The sequence below is a fragment of the Macaca thibetana genome, chromosome 10 (assembly GCF_024542745.1).
Source record: "Macaca thibetana thibetana isolate TM-01 chromosome 10, ASM2454274v1, whole genome shotgun sequence".
In the NCBI taxonomy this organism is placed as follows: Eukaryota; Metazoa; Chordata; class Mammalia; order Primates; family Cercopithecidae; genus Macaca; species Macaca thibetana.
The window spans coordinates 7,630,155-7,653,537 of record NC_065587.1 but is presented as its reverse complement, the minus strand read 5'-3'; the positions used below and the strand labels follow the sequence as shown (position 1 = coordinate 7,653,537).

General features: G+C 53.8%; 2 protein-coding genes across 2 annotated transcripts in view; one reads left to right on the top strand and one right to left on the bottom strand.

Annotated features, from left to right (window-relative positions):
• Positions 1–23,383, top strand: part of MPPED1 (metallophosphoesterase domain containing 1) — an 822,621-nt gene that overhangs the window by 482,282 nt on the left and 316,956 nt on the right. The gene's annotated exons all lie outside the window — the stretch shown is intronic.
• The window catches only part of TTLL12 (tubulin tyrosine ligase like 12), a 91,828-nt gene that overhangs the window by 6,692 nt on the left and 61,753 nt on the right, over positions 1–23,383 (bottom strand). The window contains 9 exon segments of the mRNA XM_050805854.1: positions 1,013–1,124; positions 1,510–1,704; positions 1,800–1,916; positions 4,233–4,309; positions 7,166–7,299; positions 7,388–7,547; positions 8,278–8,476; positions 10,467–10,636; positions 14,248–14,458. Of these exon segments, the coding sequence (XP_050661811.1) occupies positions 1,013–1,124; positions 1,510–1,704; positions 1,800–1,916; positions 4,233–4,309; positions 7,166–7,299; positions 7,388–7,547; positions 8,278–8,476; positions 10,467–10,636; positions 14,248–14,424 (1,341 nt within the window). The 5' untranslated portion in view covers positions 14,425–14,458.

The following is a 23,383-nucleotide window of genomic DNA, read 5'->3' as shown; positions in this document are numbered from 1 at the left end:
TTCTCCATTTTGGCCTGGCTGGTTTCGAACTCCTGACCTCAGGTGATCTGCCCACCTTGGCCTCCCAAAGTGCTGGGATTATAGGCGTGAGCCACCACGCTCTGCAGCAAAGTCTTTATAACCATTTTTAATTGAAATGGAATATAAATTCTCACCCATAATTCCATCCACCCCCACCCCACGGCCTGAAGTCTCCATTCCAATCCTCCTTGTGGTGCATTTCCTGCCAGCCTCTGACAAGGTATACAGCCCAGGCGGATTCTGTGCCCTGCAATCCTGATACTGCCTCTGGATGTCCCCTCACTACGAATCTTTACCACGGCTCTGAGAGGCTCCTTGTCCAGGCTCAGCCACCTCATCATGCTGGGCAGCCATACCTGGCATGCCATGTGGTAGGGACTTGGAGGGTAGATGCACCCAGGACAGTTCTTTTTTTATTGTTTTTTTTTTTTTTTTTTTTTTTTTTTGAGACGGAGTCTCGCTCTGTCGCCCAGGCTGGAGTGCAGTGGCCGGATCTCAGCTCACTGCAAGCTCCGCCTCCTGGGTTCACGCCATTCTCCTGCCTCAGCCTCCCGAGTAGCTGGGACTACAGGCGCCCGCCACCTTGTCCGGCTAGTTTTTTGTATTTTTTTTAGTAGAGACGGGGTTTCACCGTGTTAGCCAGGATGGTCTCGATCTCCTGACCTCGTGATCCGCCCGTCTCGACCTCCCAAAGTGCTGGGATTACAGGCTTGAGCCACCGCGCCTGGCCGACAGTTCTTTTTTTAAAGACAGGGTCTTGCTCTGTCACCCAGGGTGGAGCGCAGTGGCACGATCACAGCTCACTGCAGCCTCAATCCCCTGGGCTCAAGTGTTCCTCCTCCACTTCCCAGAGTGCTGAGATTATAGGTGTAAGCCACCTTGCCCAGCCTGGACCTGTCCATGAGGACCATGACACTTGGTCCCCTCTGCCCCACCTCTCACTGTCCAGCCAGGGCCCTGAGCCCCGGGGCTCCTGGGCTGCAGGGCCCACCTTTGGGGTGCTCTCTCGGTGCCGGATGATGCTGTGCAGGCTCTTGGTGACGTGGGTGTCCAGGCTGCGAGCCAGGTTCCAGGGCTTGCAGATCCAGTGGTTGTCCTCGCCCCTGGGGAGCAGAAGGGCTGTCTGGGTGGCACCTGGGGCCTGTGTTCCCAGATGGTGCCACCCCAGGACACAGCAGCAGAAGTGGGTGGCCCACTTCTCCTTGGGAGCTGAGTGGGCACCAGAGCGGAGCTGTCAGAGGCAGGGGCTTGGGGAACGAGGAGGGGTTGGCCAGAGCCCAGGGAGCTGCGCTGCAGTGGAGAGGACAGCCCCAGCAAAAGCCTGGAGAGGTCCTGCAGTCCATGAGGCCAGCCGTGACATTCGGGACCCAGAGCTCGGCTCCCGCACCACGGTTTCCACAGTGGGTGCTCACGGAGGAGCAGGTGGACACAGAGGCTGGGCTGGGGGAAAGGGCCATGGAGCGCGCCGATGCCGTGTCTGAGACTTACCACCTTTCCCGCTGCTGGAAGTAGCTGACAAACTGGGGCAGCTCGGTGCGCAGGTTGAAGGTTCGGGGCAGCCAGGGTGGGCCCTCGGGGCCGCCGGCCCGGCGCGCTATGGAGGCCAGGCAGTCCTTGACAGTCAGCAGGTTTTCGCAGGGGAACTGGTTCAGCAGCACGCCCGGCCTCTCCTGGCTGAGTTTCCTGCAGGGCGGAGGCAGGTGCGCCAGCTCAAGGGGAGGCCGGCGGTGCCTAGAGGCCCTGACTGGGAGGACTCCTGTGGCCAGAGGTGCCCTCACCTGTAGTCCTTGAAGTGTGAGAAGTTGAACAGGATGTCAGCGTCTGCCTCGCTCTGGGTGAGGGTGAAGCGCGGGTGGGTGAGGCTGCTGGCCACCTGCTGCACGTCCGTGTAGACCCTGGGGGGACAGCCCGAGCTGGGTGACCCCGGCTCCCGAGTGTCCAAGTGGGACTCCAGCACCAGCCCTAGCTCAGGGACTCCCCTCCCTGTTTTGAAGCTAATGAGGCAGAGGCGAGTTCTGGGTTTGAGTCACGATGTTGGACAGCCCAGGTTCAGAACCTGCTCCCTCTGATCTGCCGAGGGAGGGGGGCAACCCGTACCCTTGTGACTCCTGGTTCCCCATCTTCAGGACTGGACCACACCGTCCACCTCACATTTGTCGTTAAAATTAAATGGCATAATTTGGGTGTTTATTATGTGCTAGTTCTTTCCTCTCACATGGAAAAAGGATGAACTCAGGGCCTCCAATTTCACACGGGCACACCAAGGGCCTCCATGAGGCCTCTGCCCCAGAGGAGGTGGAGGGACCTTAGGCCCTGGCCAGGTCACCACCAGACTCATGTCTCAGCAAGAGCCCCTGGGCTGCCCAGCTGGGGCAGAGGCCAGCAGGAGGAAAGCCCTCAGGCCCGGTGGAGGGGACAGAGGGGAGCAGGCTGCCTGTTCCTGGCTGGAGCAAATTTAGGCAGCCAAGGGGAGTATCTGGGAGCCTCAGGGAGGGGCTCCTGTGAAGGCTAAGGCGGAACCTGCTCTGCATCTCTGGGTCCTCACCTGTGCCTGTTTCCACAAGGTGTCCAGCCTGGACCTGCCGGCCTGGCCTTCCTTAACTCACCAGCCACACCTGCAGCCTCTCGGGAGGGGCCCCTCCTGGCAGCCCGGGTGCCTGTTGTAGGTGCCCAGCATGTTCCCAGCCAGCAAAGGCTCCCTGCTTTGGGGAGGGCCGGCACGCACAGGCCTGGCTGGTGTCGGGTTCCAGGACTGGATGAGCATGGCATCCGGGTAAGTGGAGCAGCCCCATGGCATGCAGGGTTGGTAACGGGACCCCTTGGTGCCCAGAGGACGGGGTGGGATGGGGACTGGTGGTGGCCAATGCTTCTGCCCAGGGGACCCTTTACCCACTGCCAGCATTTCCATGGCCTATTCCTATTTTTAACTTTCTTTTTTTTTTTTTTTTTTTTTTTTTTGAGACGGAGTCTCGCTGTGTCGCCCAGGCTGGAGTGCAGTGGCCAGATCTCCGCTCACTGCAAGCTTCGCCTCCCGGGTTCACACCATTCTCCTGCCTCAGCCTCCCGAGTAGCTGGGACTACAGGCGCCTGCCACCTCGCCCGGCTAGTTTTTTGTATTTTTTTAGTAGAGAGGGGGTTTCACCGTGTTAGCCAGGATGGTCTTGATCTCCCGACCTCGTGATCCGCCCGTCTCGGCCTCCCAAAGTGCTGGGATTACAGGCTTGAGCCACCGCGCCCGGCCTCCTATTTTTAACTTTCAAGGATTTTTTTTTTTTTTTTTTTTTTTGAGGCGGAGTCTCGCTCTGTCGCCCGGGCTGGAGTGCAGTGGCCGGATCTCAGGTCACTGCAAGCTCCGCCTCCCGGGTTTACGCCATTCTCCTGCCTCAGCCTCCCAAGTAACTGGGACTACAGGCGCCCGCCACCTCGCCCGGCTATTTTTTGTATTTCTTAGTAGAGACGGGGTTTCACCGTGTTCGCCAGGATGGTCTCGATCTCCTGACCTTGTGATCCACCCGTCTCGGCCTCCCAAAGTGCTGGGATTACAGGCTTGAGCCACCGCGCCCGGCCTCAAGGATGTTTTTATTTTATTTTTTTTTTAAGAAGGAGTCTTGCTCTGTAGCCCAGGCTGGAGTGCCGTGGTCTGATCTCAGCTCACTGCAGGAAGAGTCTTCAAACGATTCTTCCTCCTTAGCCTCCCGAGTAGCTGTGATTACAGGCGCCCGCCACCGCGCCATACTTTTTTTTTTTTTTGTATTTTTAGTAGAGACGGGGTTTCATCATGCTGGCCAGGCTGGTGTTGAACTCCCGACCTCAGGTGACCCGCCTGGCTCGGCCTCCCAAACTGCTGGGATCACAGGCGTGAGCCACCACGCCTGGCCTCACGGGTGAGGTGTGAAACCTGGGAGGCGGAGGTTGCAGTGAGCTGAGATCGTGCCACTGCACTCCAGCCTTGGTGACAGAGGGAGACTCCGTCTCAAAAAAAAAAAAAAAAAAAAACTCCAGAAAGCCCTGCTCACTCTTGCACTTTCCGTGGCATTTTCTCTGGGATCCCAAGAACTACTCCCTGCACTTGTCGCTGCAGCGCCCAGACAGGACACAGCTGACTTGCTGTGCGCCATGTGCCAAGCACTGTTCTGGGGCTGTGGGAACCACGAAGAGTGGGAGGCGGCGACTGGGGACAAGTCTCAGGCTAAGGAGTGGGGGCTACGCACTTGAAGATGTGGTCGTGGGGGTGCACTACGGGGTTGATGTCAAGTGGCAGCTTCTCCTTGTTTTCCTCCAGAATGGCCTAGAAGGAAACACATCGGAGGTAGAGATGAGGTCAAGGAAGGGAGGGAAAGGCCGGGCGTGGTGGCTTATTCCCATAATCCCAGCACTTTGAGAGGCCAAGGCAGGTGGATCACATGATGTCAAGAGTTCAAGACCAGCCTGGCCAACATGGCAAAACCCCGACTCTACTAAGAATATAAAAATTAGCTGGGTGTGATGGCGTGTGCCTGTAATCCCAACTACTCAGGAGGCTGAGGCAGGAGAATCGCTTGAACCCAGGAGGCGGAGGTTGCAGTGAGCCGAGATCGCACCACTACACTCCAGCCTGGGAAAGAGTGTGAGACTCCATCTCAAAAAAAAAAAAAAAAAAGTAAAGGAAGAGAGGGAGGGGACACAAGGCTCCCTGCCTGGCGTCAGGTACTATGGCCTCACGGGGCATATGGCTGCTCCTCCCTCCCAATACCCCAAAGCCTCTAACCACCCCCTCACCCCAGGATTCTGGGGGTCCAGGCCCCTCAGGTCTTAGTTTGGTGTCAGAAGAACAAGGTAAACATTGTTGCACATCTTCTCAGTGCTACCTCGAAATCACACGGGAAAGAAGGTGCTAAACTGCTCCTGGGAGGAGCCCCGAGGGCTGTCCGGAGCTTCAGCAGTGTGATGATTTAAAACATGGCCATGTGGCTGCACATGGTGGCTCAAGCCAGTAATGCCTGCACTTTGGGAAGCTGAGAGGGAGGAGTGCCTGAGCCCAGGCGTGTAGGACCAGCCTGGACAACATACTGAGACCCGTCTCTACAGAAAAATTAAATAATTAGTGGGGCTTGGTGGCCGTTGCCTGGAATTCCAGCTACTTGGGAGGCTGAGGCAGGAGGATTGCCTGAACCCAGGAATTAGAGGTGGCAGTTAGCTAGGATGATGCCACTGTACTCTAGCCTGGACAAAAGCAAGACCTCATCTTTAAAAAAAAAAAAAAAAAAAAATTAATTAAAACATGCCTACAAACTCTTTGACACTCTCTTCCAAAGGCAGAGCCGCATCCATCTCTGAGTTGCTTCTAATAAGCAGGAAAAGGGTGGGAGGGACAGGGTTGCTTCTGTGACAAGGCCATGAAGCCCAAGGCTTCCTCTTCGCTCTCTCCCTCGGATCGCCTTCGCTGGGAGAAACCAGGTGCCACATCCTGGGGACACCTGAGCACTCCTACAGAGAGGCCCACAAGGCAGGGAGCGCAGGCCTCCTGCCAACAGCCAGCACCAACACAGCAGGCATGCACATATGCTGTACAGAAGCGGGTCCACAGCCCGATGGGCAGCCTGTGTACCTCGAGGGAGACCTGAGGCCAGAGGCACCCCGCTGAGCCACTCCTGAACTCCTGGCCCACAGAAATCGTGTGAGAGAATAAATGTTTGCTGTTTTAAGGTGCTACGTTTTGGAGTTACTTGTTACCCAGCCATAGCTAATCGATACAGGCAATCCTGGGCCCAGAGCACAGACCTGATTGTGAAGGGTCAAATGGGAAAAAAACAAGGACACCTGGCCTTGTATCTTCTCCTTTTCCTGGTCAGCGCAGAGCTTCCCAAGGAAAAACACGAACTTTTAGTTCATGTTCCATTAACAAACAAGCCCAAGACCAGGAAGCGTTTGTCCCTCCAGTTGCATCCACAAACGCATTCACTTTTTCAGGCAAACGTGTACTAAGCACCTTCCTGGTGCAGGGGCTCCGGGAGGCTTGTAAGCACCCTTTGAACCAATAAGACTGACCCCCTTGTTTTTGGCATGGTTGGTTCAATCATCAATGACTTAGACCGAAAGTGAAAGGAGGCCCCCCTACAGCCCACCCCTGCAGTGAGGAGTGCCCTCACAAGCACACCACCACTCCACGCGCCCACTCATCTAACCCTTCCTGCAACCCTCCGAGGCACTTAGTGAGCGCCTGGTGTGCAAAAAGGACGACTTCGGTCACCGTGGGGCAAGCCTGCAGCCTCAGCCCACAAGCCTCCAGGTTCCCTTGGTTCTGGACTCCGGCTCTTCCACCTGCTGTGTGACCCTTGGCAAGTGACTTAACCTCTCTGTGTCTCAATGTCCTCATCCTCAGTAAAATGAAGATAAAAACAGAACTGTAAAATTGTAAGGAACTGAGTGGCACATGGCCACAAAGTACTAAGCACAGGCTCCCCTGTAGGCTGGTTGCAGCCTACGGAAGCAGCAACAGATGAGAGGGGAAGGGAAGGAGGAGAGACAGGTCAGGGTAGGAACCCCCTACCCAGCCCTGACTGTCCTGGAGGTGGCTATGTTCCCATAGGCTCCTCTTCCTCCCCTGGCACTGGAGCCTCGTCAACTCTGGCTCCCTAACCCGCCAGCCTCCTTGTATGGGGCCTGGATGAGCTCTTACCTCCAGCCAGGCACTTCCGAGTGGCCCAGCTGGGTCCCTCGGGGCCCTGACCGAGACTGAAAGCACTTTTGTTATCAATAACAGTGACCATGATGGTAACTTGCAGGCCTGCTGAGTGAGGGAGGCACGCGATATGTGAACACAGGGTGTTTCTGTGCCTTGGTGAGATGAGGACGGGGCTGAGTGGGGTTCACGGCTAAGACCAACTGCATAGCCCCCTCCTTCCTGAGGGAGCAGCATGGACCCCCTGAGGACGGACACCAGCACCAGGCACCCTGGGATCTGGAGCCCCAGTCGCACATCCGCAGGCAGCTTGTGTTCACTCTCTGAGCCCGTCGTCTCTCAGAGGCTCCCAGAACTCTCTCTGCCTCCCATGGTAACTGGCTCAGGGCCTGGCACCCGGCTGGGGTTAAATAATATTTGGTGTCTGCACAGAGAACATTCTGGAAGCTACCAGACAGGCCTGGGGGTCGGGGAGGGCCGCACCTGGTAGTGCTCGGCGGGTGGCTCAGGCGTGCAGGAGCTGAGGTCCAGCATGTCGGTGGGGGCCCAGGGCAGCAGCATGCACTTCCGGATCAGGGGGTCTGTCTCTCCGTAGGCAAAGTCTCGGGTCACCTCCTCTGTGCCAAGACACGCGTGCCCATCAGAGAGGGTGACAGGACACTGGGCTGAGGCTCCTCTTCCAGGGTGGGCAGGTGCTGGACTTACCGCCAGTGTCCAGGTCCCTCAGGGGCCACAGCAGCGTGTAGGCCAGCTGCTGGGGCATGTAGAAGAAGGGTGCCGTGGCGAAACTGGGCACGTCCGCGTGCTGGATCCGCGAACCGAACTCGTCCATGATATACCACACCGGCATCTTCTCCTCGGCTGTCTGCAGACAGAGCACACATGGCACTGCTCGCTCACCGGTCCACCTACTGGAACTCCCTTCCGGAACCCAGACATCGAGCACCCATCAGCCCACAGCCACCTCTCTGATCTTGGAGGCCCTCTCACATATACCCCAGGCCCTTTAGCTAAGCTAGGGGCTCCGGGACAGCAGCCCTGCCTTTGCAGACCAGGACACAGGCCTGGGTAACGCAGTGTGACAACTCGTGGTAAAAGGGCGTTTGGTAACAAGGCACACAGCCCAGCACCCGTAGGGTTGTATCTGGGTTTGTGGGTAACTGGGGGGTGGGGGGAGTAGTCTTTGAGCTCAAGGAAGGCTCCCTGGAGGAGGTGACATCTAAGCTAAAATCATGAGAAACAAGCAGGAGTCTTTTCCTGAACTAAGAGTGGTGAGGGGCTGGAGCACGGGGTGAGTCCGCGGAGAGGCCAACGGGGGTGGGTGAGGGACGGTTGAGGGCTTTTAAGAGAGTGACAGAATCAGAGGCGCCAGGAAAGCGGCAGCTGAGTCATCTGGGCACTCTGAGTTTAGGAGTGTGAGAGGGCTGCGTCCTGTGAGCTCAGAGGTGCCCAGGATAGCATGCTCCTTAGGAAGTCACAGCAGAAAGTGAGCTATTTGCTCTGGACAGCCCCTCACCCGGCCTGATGGCACAGGGCAGCAGAGGTCTGTGCCCATGCCTGTCCTCCCCGTCCCCGGGGCCCAGCTACCCACTCACCCCATGGGCCAGCTGGTAGGTCTGGTTGAACTTCCACATCTCCTCCAGTACCAGGGCCACAGCCTCCGCACTGGGCAGCTCACCGTGGAACTCAATGCCCATCAGGTTGGCCATGCGGTGCAGCAGCCCAGGCACCTGCTGCAGCTGCTGGCGTGCATGCTCCACACGGCACGTCCAGGCATGGTCGATGAGGAAGATGCTGCAGGCAGAGGCCACAATGTGAGGCTGCCGGGCAGGCACAGGGCAAAGGGAAGTCGGGGGAGGAAGAGGCCCAGGGCTGTGTTGGGACCAGGACTCAAGCTTCCTGAGATCTGGTCTACCGGGTGCCATAGTTATGCCCAGTTTGGACTCCAGTGAGCCTGGGTCAGGTGCTGGCGCTGCTGTTCACTGCCTGTGTGATCCTGAGCAAGTGCCTCCTCCTCTTCAAGCTTCTCAAACAGCGTAGCAGGGGTCTCTACCGCCTGTCACTAGGCTGTCACAAGCAGCAGATGAGACCAGATATGTGGTATCCCTACTGTCCACCAAGCACTTGCAATAAACACACCAGCAGTCACTAGCATGAACCTGGACTTCGGACCACTGCAGGGCTGGCCCATGCTTCCTATCTTGCTGCCTGCAGGCCGGGCACACCACAGCTGCTCAACAAAAGCGAAGGCTCTACACGCCGGAGGCCAGCGCAGGCAGACAGCACGGGGGCTACCACACGCCTCACCCACGCAGCCAGGTCTTCTGGAAGCACCAAGGCTTTTCTGTGGGAGAGGCGTCCAGTCCCCGCACACAGGATCCCTGCAGCTGAGCTCCTACAGAAGCATGTTGGGGCTGTGGCACAGGACGAGCCGTCCCTACCCCGTAGGACACAGGGCTGACCATAATCCTCCCAGAGTCCTGCCGGATTAGGAGGCACCAAACAGGTGTCTAATGGGCAAAGCAGCCCCCAGCTTGCCTCCGTCTCTGTCCCCTTTTTAAAATGAAAGGGACAGCCAATGTTCCAGTTCTTAGGCTGGGGGGCAAGTTCAGGAGTATTTATCTTCTTGTGCTTACATGAGTTTTGTTGGCCCGTCCTAAAATAAGTGGGTTTACTCTTGCGCTTGTGCTACCGTGGGTGACCACAGGATGCAGGGCAGAGCCAGGCCTTAGGGGTGACCCTTGGCAGGTGCAACAAGGGGTACTGTACAAAGAGAGGCATGGGGATGAGGATGGAGAGCTTGTTGGGGCCTGGCAATCAGGGGAGACTTTGGAAGCAGAAAGGCCCAGAAGCAGGTAGGGCTGAAATGAACGCTCAGCCTCCAAATCCAAGACTCTGGATTCCCAGCTTCCCACCACCCACAACACGGCTAGCAGCGGGTTCTGTGGTTGTAGGCCCGAGAGAGAACGTGAGCTGGGAGCTCCAAGGGCAGCCACTGCATTGAATTCACCTGTTCCTGGGCCTGAGCGGCACAGAACTTACTTCACTGAACCTGAAGGGGAGGGTGAGCCCGAGCACGCATGGGCGGGGGTGCTGGGCTCTCCGTATTTCTGGGGTGACTTGCTACTGCCCACTCACAGCTGGAGGAGGAGGCGGGAGAAGCTCTGCAGAAGAGACCAGACCTCTGCCCAAAGAGCTGTGCATGGACACAGGCACCCAGCAAGTTTCTCCGAGGGTCCACAAAACCTTTGGCAGAGGGGCCTGCAGGCCTGTCCTAGGGATAGCCACTCTTGGTCCCTAGGGGCAGGAAGCCTGCGGTACAGTCTCAGCTCTGCCCTAACTACTCCATGGCCCTTGGCAAGGCCAGGCCTGCTCTGGGTCTCAGGTCCTCAGGTGTTCCAGGGCCCAGCCCAGATTCCAATTCAGCAGGACCAGAAAGGGGCTGTGACTGGGGAGGAGTAAGGCTGACCTGCACCCTTAACCTGGAGGGTGACCTCGGGCAAAACGAACTCCTAATGCCCTGTAGCAGGACCACTGTGACAATGAGACTGCTGGGAGAGGCTGTCAGGCCACAGTCCATCCGGTCACCACAGGAATGCTCTGTGTTGCCATGGACACTACTCTGAAGCCCGGATGGACACACCGCTGGCCACATGTGCTTGCCACAAAGCCGTCCTGAGGAAGGTGTCCAGCGGAGGTGCAGGGCCCAGGAGAATCTGCATTACCGCATCTCCCACCTTTCACCAGGTGAAGGTCGTGGTGGTGTCTCTGGCCAGGCTCCTACCTGTTGGGGTTGGCTGCCTGGAGCCCGCTCTCCCTGGTCACGATGACCTTGTAGCACAGCTCGCTCCCCGGGTTGGGCTGCTTCTTCCGCACCTCCCGGGCAGCCTCGTCCTCTTCCTCTTCCACTTCCTCCACTTGCATGATCCCAAACACTTCCCCAGCGTCGAAAACCTGGGGGCCAGAGCTCAGGTCAGCAGGGGCATGGGCAGGAGACCCTACCCCTAATGCCTTCACCACCAGCTCCAGAAAGCCACCCAAGGTGCCATACCCAGGCCTCAAGGACAAACTTGTCTCCTTCAGAGGAGTGGGACCCGTTTAATGCAACTACACACAGTCTTATGGGCGGGCAGATTGAAGCTCCTGGAGATTTCAGGGTCAGAATGGGGACCTAACATACCCCACCATCGCCTGAGCTGTCATCCAGAGCCCCTTGTCCCATGGGATGCTGTGCATGGAGATGGGACCTCGAGGACAGGCTGGAGGTATCTGTAGTCCACCCTCTTCACATTACAGGGAAAGAGAGGCCCCAAAGGCAGAGAAGTCAATGCAAGAGTCAGGATCTTGGTGGCTGGGGGCACACCCCAATGTGCCCCTCACAGAAGAACTCTTCAACACTAGGACAGCTGAGTCAACTCACAGAGAAGCCTCCTCCAGCCCAGCCCCACCCACTCCAGGCCAACAGGAAGTGAGGCCCCAGGTCAAGGTGGGACGGGAAGATAAGGGCCTTGGTCCTGCCTCACATGGCTAGTCAAGCAGGCAAGTGACCTCTTTCGGTGTGCGTGGAGCAGAGGGGTCCCTGGCCCAGCCACACTCACGCACTGTCTGCCACAAGCCGGCAAGGAGGGCTTCCGGGCAGATTCTGGAGTCAGGCTGTGTGGGTTCAAATCTCGGTTTCACCACTTCCTAGACAAGTGACCTTGAACAAGTTACTTAACTATCCCGTGGGTGTTTCCTCATCCACACAATGGGAATAACAGAACCTCTCTCTGAGGACTACTGGGAGGATCAGATGATTCATACCCAGAGCTCAGAGTGGGGCCCGGCCACAGCAAATGCTCTATAAGCACGGGGTGCCATTGTTACGCTTCTGAGACTGTTTCTTCACCTGTGAGAGTGGGTGTCATCCACCTTTCAGGACACTGACGGAATGAAATCAAACAGCGTGCATAAAAGTCCTGGCACACAGTGGAGGCTCAACAAAGGCCAGTTCCTCCTGATCACCTATTTCCCACGACTCGATTAAAAACGGCAGTTGGAAACTAGTTAACTACTCAGGTGCAGGCAGCTTTTGTGCACCGGGCAGGACTTGCCCTTTGGTGGCATGAGGATGAATCACTCATGGTCTCGCTCAGGGAGCTCATGGCTGAGTAAGTTCTAGGTCACCTGAGAGTATCAGGTAAATTTGCTCTGGGGCCTGGAGGGCCTGGGAAGACTTTATGGATGAGGAACCATAACCAGAGGGAAGATTTAAACATGAGGCTACAGGGTGAGGACAGAAAGGAACTCCAGGCAGAGGGAAGAGTAAGAGCGAAGGCCTGGAGGCAGATAGTCCAGGGTGGAGCAAACCAGGGGTCACGTGAGAGACAAGGCACCTGAGACAAGGGGCGTCCAGTTCTCCTTGAGTCCTCAAGGTGGGTCCGGGGAGGCTACTGCCTTCTCCAGTTTAGGACTGGGGGGAGGCTCAGAGGGCTGGAATCCAGACCTCAGGCTTCCGCCCCAGTAGCCCAAATCCCCAGGGGACAGTCTGAGGCTGAGGGAGAGAGCCTGCCTCAAGCCTGCCTTGGCTTCAACCCAGCTGTGAAATGGGGGTAACCACAACCCCTTCGTGGCAGGACTGGAAGAGCTCCCCAGGAGATAAGGGGGGTGGTTTCTTGTGCAGACAGAAGAGTAGACATTTTAAAAACATCTCTTCGGCCGGGCGCGGTGCCTCACACCTGTAATCCCAACACTTTGGGAGGCCGAGGGCAGATCATGAGGTCAGGAGTTCGAGACCAGCCTGACCAACATGGTGAAACCCCATCTCTATTAAAAATACAAAAACTAGCTAGGTGTGGTGGTGCACGCCTGTAATCCCAGCTACTTAGGTAAGGTTGAGGCAGGACAATCGTTTGAACCTGGGAGGCGGAGCTTGCAGTGAGCCGAGATCACTCCACTGCACTCCAGCCTGGGTGGCAGAGCAGACTCCGTCTCAAAAAAAAAAAAAAAAAAACTTCCCCATCCTTTCCAGGGCAGCCAGCCTAAGGTGAGGCAGGAGGGCTGATGGCCAGGGCTGGAAGGGCCCACGGCACTGGCAGGTGGTGCTGCTGCTTCTGGCGGCCTCCCCCACACCTGGGCCAGCAGCAGCGGCGGGAGGCTTCCCTCGGAAGAGCTGCAAGTTTGTGTCTGGTAAAGCAGTGACTCAGCTCTGCCCTTAATGGCTGGGGAGGGTCACGTAAAAACACTTGCTGCCCCTTAGTAGGGCAACAGCAGGCAGGGCAGCCTGGGCAGGGGACGCGATGCGGTGGCGACCACCCTGTGTGCCGGGCATATTTCTCATGCCACCTCCCATCCCTCCAATACTGTGGGAGCCAGCTGGAGTCTCACCATCCCCTTCCCGGATGGAGAACAGGACTCAGATGGGCGAGTGACTGCCCGAGGGAGGGCGTGCTGCCATGGAAGCTGGCTGGGCAGGAGCTGGTCATTCCCACCGTGCTCCTTTCACCCAGCACATGGGAAATCTTTTGTCCCCACGAACAAACCAGGGTCCCTTCCACCCAGCACAGGCCTGGGACCAGAGTGGGCCTCGGAAAGCATATGGCAGAAGTGAGGGGCAGAGGAAACTCTCTGTGACACTGTAGCATAAGGAGGTGCCACTCACTGTACGTTTCCCGCAGGAAGGTTCCTAGTCCAACCAGGATTACACAGAGAAAAACTGGCTCAGAGACCGTAGGGTCTGGCCAGCAGCCAGGCTCAGGGACTCCTAGCTCCCGGCCCGGGTCCCTGTTCTTGGCTCTGGGGTTCCACTTCATCACTTGGGCCACTTGGCTCATCTCAGTCGGGGAGGCGGCACCTGGAGGAGATGCCGGGTCCCAGCTAAAGAAAAGACCCCCCAGCCAGCCCGGGAAGGCGCTGTGGCTTCAGCCCCTGGGTACGCAATCAAAATCCAGGGCTCATCCCCAGCCAGGACAGTGGGAAACGCTTTGGAGTGGAGGAGGCAGGTGAGCAGGATGGGCCGTCCTCACAAAAAGGGAGAGAACCTAGAGGCTTCTCGACCTTTTCCATTTTTCTTTAGATTTCTCCTCCACCTCTCACAGCCTGTTTTCTTTAACCTGCAAGATGAGGGGAACCCGAGGCTCAAATAAAATGAAAAAACACTGAATTCGGTGAACCCAACACTTACAGTCACACAAATTCACGGGGTTCCCGTTGTCCCTGTGAGGCAGCGGCTGAAAGAATCCCTCTGAAGGGACCCTCGGAGCCGCAGTGTTCTCATCTGTGAAGTGGGAGAGATGAGTTTCACTCCTCAAAGGGGTTTGTGAGGCTCGCGTGTGTGGAGGACCTAAAGTTTCCACCGCAGCCCTCGGCCGGCCTCGGGCCCAGGCAGATCAGGGCCGCAGGTACCCTGGTCTCCTGCTGTCACTCCTCGGCGCTCAACTCCACGCCGCTCCAGAACTGCCAGAACGCGGTCGGGGTGGCTCAGCGCGGCTCCCGCCGCCCAAGAGCGCCCTTTCCTGCCCCGCGCCGCGGGCTCCCGCCGCGCTCCCACCCCGGCAGCCGCACGTGCCCGCCGCCCTTCCCCGCACCTCGTGCTCCAGCTTGTGCAGGAGGCGGCCCCAGTAACGTTCGGGGACCCCCGAAGCGCGCAGCGCCGGGCCGTGCAGCGCCGCGAACTCCGCCAAGGCCTCCGCGCCCTCCTCCGGCGTCTGGCCCGGGCTGCTACGCTCCGCAGGCGGGCGCTCCGGACGCCGCTCGGCCTCCATGGCGCCTACACCCGCGCCGACTCCAGCGCCGCCCGCCGGCCCTGCCCTCCCGCTTCGGCGCCCCCGGCCGCCAGCACCGCCCCCCCAGGCCCCGCCCTCCTCCCCACCGCCCCCTACCCCGCCCTGCCCTGCCCTGCCCTCCTCCCGGCCCCCCTCGGCCCCGCCCTCCTGCCGGCCCTCCCCGCCCCGCCCTCGTCCCGCCCCCAGCCCGCCTCCAGCCCGGTTCGCCGCGGCCCCCGGGCAGGCCCTGCGCGTCAGCGGGGCGCGTGCGTGAGCGCGCGAGCTTGCAGGGAGGGGGCGCGCGCCTGCGGCGGCGCCTGCAGTTTGGCTGCCGCCGTGTGCGCACGCGCACCCGATGGGGGCGGAGCTTTTCTCGCTCAGCCTGCGGCGACCCAGGGGAATGCCGGGAGGGCTGGGTGCCTATGTCCGGCGCTGTCAGGACAGGAAGAGGCTCCACCTACTGCCCGGAAGGGGGAACTGGGTGACGCGGCGCTGCTGTTCCTGCACCAGGCACACAGGGCTCGCAGGCCCCCGCCCCCGGGGAGTAAGGAACTCTCGATTCTTGTGAGTGCTTCACCAGATTTGGATGCTGCAAAATCGTGGCCCTTCTCAATTATATTTGGATTCAGAATGTCAGTTGATCCAATTAAGACCAAGTGTACCTGTCAGAAGAGTTTACTCCTACATGTCGGGATGTTGAACTGGGGGTGGTGGCCGCGTCTGTAGTCCCAGTTACTCGGGAGGCTGAGGCGGGAGGATCGCTTGAGCCCAAGAATTCAAGTCCAGCCTCCGCAACATAGCGAGACTCCCTCTTTAAAAGACAAAAACAGGGCCGGGCGCGGTGGCTCAAGCCTGTAATCCCAGCATTTTGGGAGGCCGAGACGGGCGGATCACGAGGTCAGGAGATCGAGACCATCCTGGCGAACACGGTGAAAATCTCTACTAAAAAAAAAAAAAAAATAGCCGGGCGAGGTGGTGGGCGCCTGTAGTCCCAGCTACTCGGGAGGCTGAGGCAGGAGAATGGCGTAAACCCGGGGGGCGGAGCTTGCAGTGAGCTGAGATCCGGCCACTGCACTCCAGCCCGGGCGACAGAGCCAGACTCCGTCTCAAAAAAAAAAAAAAAAAAGACAAAAACAGGCCGGGCGCGGTGGCTCAAGCCTGTAATCCCAGCACTTTGGGAGGCCGAGACGGGCGGATCACGAGGTCAGGAGATCGAGACCATCCTGGCTAACACAGTGAAACCCCGTCTCTACCAAAAAAAAAAATACAAAAAACTAGCCGGGCGAGGTGGCGGGCGCCTGTAGTCCCAGCTACTCGGGAGGCTGAGGCAGGAGAATGGCATAAATCTGGGAGGCGGAGCTTGCAGTGAGCAGAGATCTGGCCACTGCACTCCAGCCTGGGTGACAGAGCGAGACTCCACCTCAAAAAAAAAAAAAAAAAAAAAAAAAAGACAAAAACAGTTCAGTTACAGACTTTCAAAAGACATTCTCTTTTGAACTTTCATTGAGTTTTATTGCTCCATAGGGATATATTTTAATGTCTTCCTGTTTGCAATGTTGTAAGAATTGTAATTTGCTAAAAAAACAAAGGCTGAGAATTTTTTTGAGTTTCAGATGCTATTTTGATAACATGTTTGAACTGAGTTTGAACGAAATGCGCCAGTTCAGACTTGTTCAATTCCATTGTAGGAAGCAGGTGGGTCTGCAAAGGCTCAAATTTCCAAACTCAAGTTGGCGAGGGCTGCAGAGAAAAGCATTTTATTTATTTATTTATTTATTTATTTATTTATTTATTTTTGAGAGGAAGTCTTGCTCTGTCGCCCGGGCTGGAGTGCAGTGGCCGGATCTCAGCTCACTGCAAGCTCTGCCTCCCAGGTTTACGCCATTCTCCTGCCTCAGCCTCCCGAGTAGCTGGGACTACAGGCGCCCGCCACCTCGCCCGGCTAGTTTTTTGTATTTTTTAGTAGAGACGGGGTTTCACCGTGTTAGCCAGGATGGTCTCGATCTCCTGACCTCGTGATCCGCCCGTCTCGGCCTCCCAAAGTGCTGGGATTACAGGCTTGAGCCACCGCACCCGGCTTATTTATTTATTTATTTATTTAGAGACAGAGTTCTGCCCCTGTTGCCCAGGCTGGATGGAGTGCAATGGTGCAGTCTCGGCTCACTGCATCCTCTGCCTCCCGGGTTCAAGTGATTCTCCTGCCTCAGCCTCCCAAGTAGCTGGGCCTACAGGTGTGTGCCACCATGCCTGGCTAATTTTTTGTATTTAGTAGAGATGGGGTTTCACCATGTCAGGCTGGTCTCGAACTCCTGACCTTAGGACCTTAGGTGATCCACACACCTCGGCCTCCCAAAGTGCTGGGATGACAGGCGTGTGCCATCGCGCCTGGCCTATTTTTTTTTGAAATGGAGTCTGGCTCTATCGCCCATGCTGGAACTCCACCTTGCAGGTTCAAGCAATTCTCCTGCCACAGCCTCCCAAGTAGCTGGGACTACAGGTGTGCACCACCATGCCCAGCTAAATTTTGTATTTTTAGTAGAGACGGGGTTTCACCATGTTGTCCAGGCTGACCTTGAACTCCTGACCTCAGGTGATCTACCCTCCTTGGCCTCCCAAAGTGCTGGGATTACAGGTGTGAGGCACTGCAATGGCCTTTTTGTTTGTTTTTTGAGACACAGTCTCATCTTGCTCTGTGGCCCAGGCTGGAGTACCGTGGCGTGATCTCGGCTCACTGCAACCTCCCTCTCCTGGGTTCAAGCAATCCTCGTGCCTCAGACTCCCAAGTAGCTGGGATTACAGGCATGCACCACCACACCCAGCTAATTTTTGGATTTTTAGTAGGGACAGAGTTGCACCATGTTGTCCAAGCTGGTCTCAAACTCCTGGCCTCAAGTGATCCGTCCACCTCAGCCTCCCAAAGTGCTGTGATTACAGATGTGAGCCACCTCGCCCAGTCAGAAAAACATGTTATTAATACTATCACACTGAAGTACTTTTCTGAGGAAAAATTTTATCTAAGAGAAGAGTCATGATTTACAGGATGATATGTAAATCCACTTCTGCAGATCCACTTCTTGTTTTCAGGCACAGTCTTAAAATAATTACTAACTTTTGATAGATGTGATGCTTCTGAATCAGAATTTTATCATCTTGTTTGAGGCTGGTGGTCTATCTTTGACCTCCATGATGGAAGGTAAAGATTGACATTTTGTGGAAGTTTCACCTTCATAATCAACTTTGAGAAATCGAAATTCAGAACTTAATTTATAATGAAATATGAGTTTCTGGAATGTTTTTGTTTTAGTTTATTGCTCCTGAAAAAGTTATGTTGCACAGTAGGAATAAAATATTAAATATTAATGTATGAACTAGACTTATACCACATTAAAGGGGACAAAACCACCATGGCCGCAAAAGTGTTCAGCCTTCTCTATACAATGTAGAGTGGAACCATTGCCTCCATTTCCCACACATTTCATTTACACCTGACCTATAATTTCCCTAAGGCTCCATGTATCTTGCAGGATACAGAACAGGCACAACTCAGGTTGTAAGTAGGCAGGGGCAGCAGGATCTCACTGTGACTATTCAGTAAATAACAATATTATATTGCAATTAGGTAAGAAATATCTTCTTCATAGACCTGATCATTGCAAAATTCCATCTATATATATTTTTTCTTTTTTTTTTTTTCTGAATCAGGGTTTTCCTCTGTCACCCAGGCTAGAGTGCAGTGGTCCTATCATAGCTCACTGCAGTCCTGAACTCCTGGGTTCAAGAGATCTTCCTGCCTCAGCCTCCCAAGTAGCTGGGAGGTACACTAGGTGTGTACCACTACACCTGGCTAATTAAAAATTCCTTTTATAGAGTTGAGGTCTTGCTTTGTTGCCCAGGCTGGTCTCAAACTCCTTATTTCAAGCGATCCTCCTGTCTTGGCCTCCCAAAGTGCGGGAATTACAGGTGTGAGCCAGCATGCCCCATGCCCAGCATTGTGATGCTATTTTACTATATTATCTATTTATTTTGAGATGGAGTTTCGCATGTTGACCAGGTTGGAGTGCAACGGTGCAATCTCAGCTCACTGCAGCCTCTGCCTGCTGGGCTAAAGCGATTCTTATGCCTCCGCCTCCCAAGTAACTGGGACTACAGGCGCGCACCATCACACCCGGCTAATTTTTGTATTTTTAGTAGAGACGGGTTTTTACCATGTTGGCCAGGCTGGTCTCAAAACTGGGACTACAGGTGCGCACCATCACACCCGGCTCCAAACTGACCTCAAGCAATCCACCTACCACGGCCTCCCAAAGTGCTAGGATTACAGGCGTGAGCCACTGTACACAGCCTGACTATATTATATCTCATGCCTTATAGTCATGACTATGTAGATAGTATATGTCATACTTACAATTATTTTATTATCAGCAACCATGCAGACTGAAACCTGTTGTCTTTGACACTTGATGAAAAAACTAATTCTGTAAAATATTTAAAGATGTTTATTCTGGGCCAATACGAGTGACCATGGCCCAGAGTACAGTCTCAAGAGGTCCTGAGAAAGTGTGCCTGAGGCGGTCGGGTTATAGTTTGGTTTTATACATTTTAGGGAGACAGGTGTTAACAAGCAAAGACGTAGGTCAATACCTGGAAGGTGTACATTGCTTCCATCTAAGAAGGTGGAATATCTTGGGGAGGGGGCTTCAGGTCACAGGTGGATTCAGAGATTTCCTGATTGGCAGTTGGCTGACTGACAGAGTTAAGCTTTGTCTAAAGATTTAAGAAGTCAGTAGAAAAGAATGCTTAAGATAAAGGGGTTGTGGAAGCCAAGGCCGTTGTTACGTAGATGAAGTTTCTTAGGTGGCAGCCCTCAGAGAGCATGTGATGCAATGCCAGAGTCAGGTTGAAATTCGGTATCTTATTGCAACAAGGAGTCTGTTTTGTCAGTCTTATAATTTTTATTTTTAGGCCGGGCGCAGTGGTTCATACCTGTAATCCCAGCACTTTGGGAGGCCAAGGTGGGGATCACCTGAGGTCAGGAGTTTGAGACCAGCCTGGCCAACATGGTGAAACCCTGTCTGTACTGAAAAACATAAAAATTAGCCAGGTGTGGTGGTGGGCACCAGTAATCCCAGCTACTCGGGAGGCTGAGGCAGAAGAATTGCTTGAACCTGGGAGGTGGAGGCTGCAGTGAGCTGAGATCATGCCACTGCACTCCAGCCTGGGCAACAGAGTGAGACTCCATCTAAAAACAATAAATAAAAAAAAAAAAAAATGGGAGTTTCCCTGCACAAGCTCTTTCTCTTTGCCCGCTGCCATCCATGTAAGACGTGACTTGCTCCTCCTTGTCTTCTGCCATGATTGTGAGGGCTCCCCAGCCGTGTGGGACTCTAAGTCCATTCAACCCCTTTCTTTTGTAAATTGCCCAGTCTTCATCAGCAGTGTGAAAATGGACTAATACAGGCAGCTTGGATGTTAAAGGCGAGATGGATTTGGTCAGGCCAGATCTCCTTCACTGTCATAATTTTCTTTCAGCTTCACTCTCCAATAGACCATCCTCTTGTGGTAATAAGATAGCTTCAGCGGCTCCTGCCCAGCCCACATTCTCCTAGGTATCCCGTCCTGCTGGGGAAGACAGCCTGAGTCTCAGTTGTCTCAGGTACTGGTCAGATCCTGTGAACATTCCTGACCCAGCCCCTTTGACCAGGAGAATGTGAGGCTCTGACAGGGCAGGCCCCTTTTACATGCTCCTCCTCAAATGTAAACCCAGTTGTGTCAGATCCCTACTTGGAACCCTTTGTGGTTCAGCTCTTCATGTGAGTTCCAAGGCTCTGTGTGAGCAGACACTGCCAACCTTTCCAGGCTCTTTTCATCACACTCTTCCCCTCACGCTGTGAGTCCCTGTCTCTCTAGTTGTCTTCGGCTCCTGGAAAGCATTGTGCTCTGTCTTCTGCCAGAAAGCCCTTCCCCCCGTGCTCACTTTGTTAATCCTGACTCATTCTTCTCAGGGGAAATGTTCTAAAGAGGCACTGAATGTGTATTTAATCAGCATAAAATTACCTGTCTCCTCCCATTACCGCCACCAATCCCCCCCACCCCCACCACTGGAAAAAAGAAGAGAGAAAGACAGAATACTGACTATTTAAGTAAAAACACTTGACAACCAGGAGATACAAAAAGAAAACCATTATGAACTTCATGCTGTTTCTTAAAAGCAAAAGATGAAGTTCTCATGGAAAGACTTCTTCCCTATACTAAAAGAAAGGGCAACACTCTTTTCTTCAAGAACAAAAAATTGAGTCCAGGAGAATACTGTGCAGACTGGTGGGAGTCACTTCTATCTTTTAGGCCTCCTCACATAATGCAGTCATGTTTTCACAGTTCACTATTCTCGGTCCAACCCAGTGTATTGGTAACTGACTTAGGCTGTGTTACCCAAAATTTGGCTCACAATCTTTATAAGTTGGCGTATTTTAAAAATTCTTAAAGTTTAATCTTTTCCCATTTTGTCAGAAAAATAATTTGGATCCAACTGTTTTTTATAAACTGGTAAGTATATATATACATAATAATAATTTATTTATTTATATTGAGATGGTGTCTTGCTCTGTTGCCCAGGATGGAGTGCAGTGGTGCGATCTTGGCTCACTGCAACCTCTGTCACCTGGGTTCAAGCAATTCTCCTGCCTCAGCCTTCCAAGTATCTGGGATTATAGGCATGTGCCACCATGTCTGGCTAATTTTTGTATTTTTTGTAGAGACGGGGTTTCGTCATGTTGTGAAGGCTGGTCTTGAACTCCTGGCCTCAAGTGATCCACTGGTGTCGACCTCCCAAAGTGCTGGATTACAGATGTGAGCCACTGTGCCTGGCCTCTTTGTCTATTGTTTTTGTTGTTGATACAGAGACAGGGTCTTGCTTTATTGCCCAGGCTGGTCTTGAACTCCTGGCCTCAAGTGATCCTCTTATCTTGGCCTCCCAAAGTGCTGGGATTACAGGCATGAGCCTCTGTGCCTGGCCTTCTTTGCTCTTTTTTTTTTTTTTTTGAGAGGGAGTTTCCCTCACGTCGCCCAGGTTGGAGTGTAATGGTGCGATCTTGGCTCACTGCAACCTCCTCCTCCTGGGTTCAAGCAATTCTCCTGCCTCAGCCTCCCAAGTAGCTGGGGTTACAGGTGCACGCCACCACGCCTGGTTAATTTTTTTTGTATTTTTAGTGGAGACGCAATTTCATCATGTTGGTCAGGCTGGTCTCAAACTCCTGACCTCAGGTGATTCGCCTTCCTTGGCTTCCCAAAATGCTGGGATTACAGCCACTGCTCCCGGCCTGTTCATTTTTAAGTTAGGTTATTTGTCTTATTGTTGAGTTGTAAGAGTTCTTTACATATCCTGGATACTGGATGGAGTCTTATCAGATATATGATTTATAAAGGTTTTTTTCCTATTATGCTATCTTTCCACTTTCTTCACAGAGCCCTTTGAAGTACAAATTTTCAATTTTTGTTACGTCCAATTTATATATTTTTTCTTTGGTGGCTTATTATTTGTGTGTTACATTTAAGAAGCCATTGCCGCTGGGCGCGGTGACTCATGCCTGCAATCCCAGCACTTTGGGAGGCCATGGCGGCCGGATCACCTGAGGTCAGGAGCTCGAGACTCGCCTGACCAACATGGTGAAACCCCATCTCTACTAAAAATACAAAAAAAATAGCCAGGCGTTGTGGCACGTGCCTGTAATCCCAGCTACTCGGGAGGCTGAGGCAGGAGAATCGCTTGAACCTGGGAGGCAGAGGTTGCGACGAGCTGAGATTGCACCATTGCACTCCAACCTGGGTGACACGAGCGAAACTCCGTCTCAAAAAAAAAAAAAAAAAAGAAGCCGTTGCCTGGGTACAGTGTATACTGCTTGGGTGATGGGTGCACCAAGGTTTCAGAAATCACCACTAAAGAACTTACTCATGTATTCAAACACCACCTGTTCCCCTGAAACTTAATGGAAATAAAAAATTGAAGTTAAAAAAAAAAAAGGAAGCCACTGCCTAATTCAAGATTCCAAAGACTTATTTATCTGTCTTAGTTTCTAAGAGTTTTATAGTTTTAGCTGTTACATTTCAGTCTTTGATCACTTTGAGTTGATTTTTTGTGTACGAGGTAGGGATCCAACTTCCTTCTTTTGCATGTAGGTATCTAGTTGTCCTAGTACCATTTGTTGAAAAGACTATTTTTTTCCCCATTAAATGATCTTGGCACTCTCGGTGAAAACCAACTGATGGATGATAAATTTAAGGGTTCATTTCTGGACTCTGAATTCTATTCTATTGATCTATAGGTCTATGCTTCTGCTAGTACCACACAATCTTGATTAATGTAAGCTTGTAGTAAGTTTTAAAAATGAAAAGTGTGAATCTTCCAACTTTGTTCTTTTTCAAGACTGTTTGGCTACTATGGGTCCCTTGCATTTCTGTATGAATTTTAGGATTCACATGTCAGTTTGTGCATGAAGCCAGCCAGGATGTTGATCATTACTGCATTGAATCTGTAGACCAATTTGGGGAGTACTGTCATCTTAACAATACTGTCTTCCAACCCATGAATACAGATCTTCTTTAATTTCTTTTTTCTTTTTGTGAGACGGGGTCTTACTCTGTCACCCAGGCTGGAGTGCAGTGGCTGAATGTCAGCTCACTGCAACCTCTGCCTCCTAGGCTCAAGCGATCCTCTCACCTCAGCCTCCCCAGTAGCTAGGACCACAGGTGTGTGCTACCATGCCTGGCTAATTTTTTGTATTTTTGGTAGAGACAAGGCTTTGCCATGTTGCCCTGGTTGGTCTCGAACTCCTGAGCTCAGGCTCTCCACCCTCCTTGTCCTCCCAAAGTGCTGGGATTACAGGGGTGAGCCACTGTGCCCAGCCTACAACTGATTTTTATATATTGATCTTATGTCCTGTAACCTTGTGAATTTCATTAGCTC